The sequence below is a fragment of the Solenopsis invicta genome, unplaced genomic scaffold, assembly GCF_016802725.1.
Source record: "Solenopsis invicta isolate M01_SB unplaced genomic scaffold, UNIL_Sinv_3.0 scaffold_326, whole genome shotgun sequence".
Classification (NCBI taxonomy): Eukaryota; Metazoa; Arthropoda; class Insecta; order Hymenoptera; family Formicidae; genus Solenopsis; species Solenopsis invicta.
This window is the reverse complement of record NW_024105275.1, coordinates 48766-54844: the sequence shown is the minus strand read 5'-3', so window position 1 is coordinate 54844 and position 6079 is coordinate 48766. Positions and strand designations below refer to the sequence as shown.

The window sequence follows — 6079 nt, the reverse complement described above, 5'->3', positions numbered from 1 at the left end:
TCGATACGTAACCATGGATGAAACATGGATTCATCATTTCACTCCGGAGTCGCATCGGCAATCATCTGAGTGGCGCGCGGCTGGCGAAAGTCGCCCAAAGCGTCCAAAAACGCAGCAGTCTGCTGGCAAAGTCATGGCGTCTTTTTTTTGGGATACACATGGCGTGATTTTCATTGATTACCTGGAAAAAGGTAAATCGATCAACAGTGATTATTATATTGACTTTTTGGGTTTACGTTTGAAGGAGGAGATCGCAGCAAAACGACCGCACATGAAGAAGAAAAATCCTTTTTCATCAAGACAATGCACCATGCCACAAGTCCATGAAAACAATGGTAAAATTCAACGAGTTGGGCTTTGATTTGTTTCCCCCACCCTCCGTATTCGCCAGATTTAGCCCCCAGCGACTACTGGCTCTTTGCTGATCTCAAAAAATGCTCCGGGGAAAAAAAATTTGGCTCGAATGAGGAGGTCATTGCCGAAACTGAAGCCTATTTTGAAGCAAAGGATAAATCCTTCTATAAACATGGTATAGAAAAGTTGGAGAGGCGTTGGAAAGATTGTATCACTCTAAAAGGAGATTATATTGATGAATAAAAATGATTTTTGAAAAAAAATGTTGTTTTCGTTGTTAGTCTCGGGACTTATTGAACGATGTGTTATATATTATCGATAATTTCGACATTTATAATTTCGCTTAAATGAAAGCCCGTCGGAGTTCGGCGTTTGCTATTATTTCATTGTGCAACTATTCCATTTTTGTTAGACTTGGAATACTTTTTTAATTGTTTAAAGCAAACATTGTACATAAATGTCTTCATATAAAATTACACATAATATATGTATAATATAGTAAACAACCTTTATTATTTTGTATATTATATGTGTAATTTAATATAAAGATATTTATATAAAATGTTTGTTTTAAACAATTAAGAAAGTATTCCAAGTCTAAGGATGGTACTTCAATGTTCACTAATTTAAAAAAAGAAACGTACTAACCCTAATATCGACCAGCACTCAAGTACAGATATCGTAATAAATAATGTAAGAATATTTAAAAAGTGTGCAAGTAGAAACTTGCACATTGCTTCCTCATAATTTTTAAGTATGCAAGTAGAAACCTGCACATTGCTTTTTTATAGTTTTCAAGTGTGCAAGTAGAAACCTGCACATTGCTTCCTTAGTTTTTAAGTGTGCAAGTAGAAACCTTCGCTCACAAAGCTCCTCTATGAAGAAGCTTGTATTTTATTCGATGTATAATTATTAGTATTTATTTGTTTAGACTTCCGCATAGAGGAAGCTTTGTGAGCAAAGGTTTCTACTTGCACACTTAAAAACTAAGGAAGCAATGTGCAGGTTTCCACTTGCACACTTAAAAACTATAAAGAAGCAATGTACAGGTTTCTACTTGCACACTTAAAACTATGAGGAAGCAATGTGCAAGTTTCTACATGCACACTTAAAAACTATGAGAAAGCAATGTGCAAGTTTCTACTTTAAACATGCGTATTGTTTCTTTTGTACAGATTCCCTAAAATTTCAGACGTTTGTATTTCAAAAACTAATCAATCAAATCTTAACAAATTATATATGAAATAGGGATAGAAAAGACTAAAGAATACAGTAGAATTAGAAAAATTGCCAATATTTTAAAATTTTAACCTTTAAGGGTTACATCTGAAATCTCAATAATTGAGACTTTTCACAAATTGATGTTTTTTGACAATTTAGTATTAATTATTGGCAACTTTTCTTATGTATAACTTGTACACTTTTTAGGCAAAAATTGCTAACCCCTTCACCGATCATTGCCAAATTCAACACCAAACCCTTACCTTTAATGATACTCCATCTATAAAAAAAAAATTAAGCTTGATATCTCAAAATTTGGAAATTAGAGCAATCACGTAAATTTTTTTAAACAGAAATCGATAACCACTTTATTATTAGCAATTTTTATTAATTTTATTATATTCTTCAGTCTTTTCTACTCCTATTTCATGTATATTTTTTTAAGATTTGGTTGATTAGTTCTGGAGTTATAGAAATTTTGGCAAATTTGGCACATACATACATACATACATACATACAGACAGACATTTTTTTCAATGCAATATTTCGACGTTTTAGAACACTGAACATATTGACATAAAAAACAATCTTTTCTTTGGTTTCTTCTACCCCTATTTTATATATAATTCTTTTAAATTTTGTTGATTAGAGCTAACTTTATACGCAATTAGAAGTTCATATACAAATTTACAAAAACAAAGCTTCCTCTATGAGGAAGCAAAAATTATTAAAACATCATCTTAAATTAAAAGTATTCAAGCTTGAAAATTCTCGTAATTTTATTATACTACCAGCTCTTTTCGTTCACCATTATAAGATATCAAATTAAGATTTGATTTAACTATTAATAGGGGTGGTAGAGATTTATAAAGAAGGGCGAAACAAAATGTATTACTTATTATAGTAGTAACTTTTATTCATCATATTGACTATGTTATTGTAGTAAATATATTAACATCTTCATAGATGTTAATATATTTGCATTTACCATATTTACGTATAAATGATAATACGTAGTCGGACTTACAAGTTGTGCTCGTGCGGTGTCTTCATTTTGTAATAAATCTTCCAAGTCAAGGAAATTTTTCCACTTTTGTAAAGGAAAGTTTGGTAAAATATTTTCTTCCGGCTTTTGTTCGTCCCTCGATATCTCAGGATTGGTTTCTGTATTTTTCTCAATCCAGGTCTGGCTTAATTTTGTCACCATTTCTAGAATTGCTCGCATATCATATTTGATCATTGTCAAATCCCTGACCATCTGTTTCTCGAATTCTATTGAAAAATTTATAAAATATAAAACTTGCAAAGTTATGAAAAATATTTATTATCGCAACAAAAAAATAATATACTTGTTTCTCCATTATATAGTGATTTTTCAGTTTTTTTTTTCCAGTTAACTGCGTCTGAATTTGTCCAGCAAGTTAATTAACCATTTGATTTTCTTGCACTACCGTTCCACTCGTGCTGCATCCATGTTGTAAAGTGATATCTACAATATTTAAAAAATTATAATGTCACAATAATTCAATGGAATTCCATTAAATGTCATTAAAAAACGAGAGATTACCTTCCTTAAACTGGTCAAGTCTCTTGTCGATCTTATTTAGCGGCGACCGTGAACGTGTAGCGCAATTTCTTCTGGATGAGGAAAGATTTTGGTTGCCATCTAGAATTCGTTTTGATTTCTGTTCTAGGGCTTTTGGTAAAACCATCTCTGAACATGTACGTTCTTTCGACGTAAATCGCGGTATTTCATTTCTAGAGTCTTTCTTTTTGTTTTTGGGAGTGCTGTCTTCAGATGAATCGGATGACTCTTGCAAGAATTTCTTATTGGGTTTATGTATTCGTTTACCCACAACCTCTGACACAGGAAAATCAGATGTAATTTCGGCTTGGCCTAAATGCTGCCGAGCTGTTTCATAGTCACCTGAGAAAAATGTTATATACTCATTTTCATGGCAAAAAAATATGCAAAGTGTATATTTTATTTTATAAAAAAGTGTATTATTGAAATTGAAATAAATTACGGAAAAAAGTGTAAATTCTGCGATTTAGATTTCACAAATAGAAGTTAGAATGTTTAATACAATGTGTGTGTATGCGTGTGAGTATGTATGGGCGTGCGTGTACACTACGTACCAAACGAATTAAGGATTCTGCACTTGTAGGATGGCCATTTGTCATCTGGCACCGTTCTATTTGCAACGCATTTCGCCGGAAAAGCATTAAGAGGCCATGAGCAATAGTTTATGTCTAACGATTCAAATATCCAGAAATCAGGAACAAACTCCACAGAATCCTCTTCAGTAAAATGAACGATGCAAAACTTAGGAGACATGCCTAGAGTTACATATATACAACATATATATAAATGTCATTGACCATGGATGAGTGGAAAGACGACGACATTTTTGTAGTCTTCAGATTGGTTGGATTCGTCAAAAATCGGCAGAACAACACCTTTATTTTTAATATTTTCAATTGGAAAGGCTTGCAAGCTACCATATTCGCCAGAAAATTTAACAATACCAAAGCATGTCGACGGTGCTGGCAAATGAAAAAATGGATTCCCGTTTTTTAACATTTTGCCAATTACTAGTATAGAATTATTGCGATGGCAAATAGTTTCAATCATTACAATACTTTTGTCTGCCATGATACAGTAGTTGTTTGGTCTCTTTATCGTGATTTTAAAATTCTTGAATTGAATATCTTTGTGCATAGGCGACGTACATCCATCTATCAACCTTCCATTGTAGCATTCCCTTCCCAGTTTATATGTTTCAATGACATCGTTGACGGATTCAATGCAATAGCTATTTCTGATTTCATTTATGCGATTACTTAATTGCTCAAGAGGTTTATCACTACCTCTGCTCAATTTTTTTATATACTGTAAATAATTTTTGAAAATAAATGCAGAAAATTCGTCGAGTGCTCCCCACTGTAATGCATCATCAGCCAAGTGTAATAATCCATGCGTATTGTACGTTGCATTATGCACTCCGTATAATTGCAAAAATTCACAAAAATATTCTTCTAACAAGCTCTTCGCATATCTATTTTGTTCGACATCAATACCAGGAATTACTAGAAGATGTATAGCCACCGACAATTTTATTAAATGATTATATACATCAAGTCTTACTATATTGCGCAATACTATGAGTCCAGTATACAACAGAAATTCACGGAATTCAGTGGCTTTCCAGCGATCCAGTTGATCCAAAGCTCTCGGTTTACAGACAAAGTCATTCGGAACATACTTTCGAAGTTCAAGCTACCGTTTAAAAATCTCCAGAACCTGTTGTGCACTCAACTTCATAGGATTCAACTTTCCAGTCATTAATTTCAAAATTTTTTTTACTTGGCCTAATATCACTAGATGCATATAGTCATACGGCACTTGTCTAATGATATTGATGTTAAGACTTAATAAGGGACTTTCTGCAGTGTCATGTTGTTTATCAGATTGCGTAGCAATCCGATTCCGCTGTCCGTAGCCGAGCGTTTATTTCTGGATATACCACTTTTCCCTTATTATACATGCCTTTGGTTTCACACTTACTACATGCATAATATCCTCCGTGGTTTTTAATACAACAAATATACGCTCTTGCAGGAGCATCACATATGAAACAATCAATAATAAATTTTCTGTTAATACCATCATGGATATAGCCATTTTCTATAAGGCCTACTGCTTCTTCAATAAATTTTTTTAAAAATACTGCAGCAGCTGGAGGCTTTTGATATCCATGAAAAACGCCAATGAGAAATGGCGTTTTGTTTTGAAAATTTCTAAAACTTCCAAGAATTGGCCATAATTGACTCTTTGAACTTTTGGTAAGAGGTAGTCCATCTATGTTAATGGATAAACGAATTTCTTCAGGTATATATGTACCGGTACCATTTGTTTCTATAATGTGATGTAGGCTTTTGGCAATACCAAAATGAGTATATCGACCGTGTTTCATTGGTATACTTTCTGCCTTTCTTGGAGTTCTTAAGAATGTTCGTGAGTCTGATGGAAAGGATTGCATAGCCTTTTCTATTTTTAAAACTTTCAATAGACTGGTCACAGCAGATCTACAGATCTTATTATCATGGCTCCACTTGACCAGATTTTTTTACAATCGATCAATATTTATACTATTGTTCATTGTCTGATTCCGACGAAGAATCACTATCGTATTCGTCGGGCGATATAATTTGGTCTTCGACTATTGCTTCCTGTATGATTTCCGGGATAATTTTCTCTTGCACAATCTCTTGGATTATTTCATCTGGTGCGGTTTCCGAGATAGAGTCTGTTTGATCATTATTTACTTCCAGAAAGTGGTTGTCGTAATTTTCGATCAAATATACCATTTCGCTTTTGTGAGCTTGTAGATTATTTCTTATTTCTCTTACTGCATGCTGTGAAATTGTTCGCCGATACTTGTGACTATATTGCTTGTGCTTTGGCATGATTGCACACGGCAATATATGTTAAACTAGAGTT

The 6079-nt window shown here is 33.3% G+C and overlaps 1 protein-coding gene across 1 annotated transcript; it reads right to left on the bottom strand.

Moving 5' to 3' along the window:
* Positions 1-2927: 2927 nt before the first annotated feature.
* LOC105207360 lies at positions 2928-4845 on the bottom strand. The gene is made up of 4 exons (XM_039459351.1): positions 4309-4845; positions 3715-3915; positions 3143-3502; positions 2928-3064 (listed from the first exon to the last, which is right to left on the bottom strand). Exons 2-4 carry the CDS (start codon positions 3911-3913, stop codon positions 2997-2999), a joined length of 627 nt encoding a protein of 208 aa, XP_039315285.1. The 5' UTR covers positions 3914-3915; positions 4309-4845; the 3' UTR covers positions 2928-2996.
* Positions 4846-6079: the final 1234 nt, after the last annotated feature.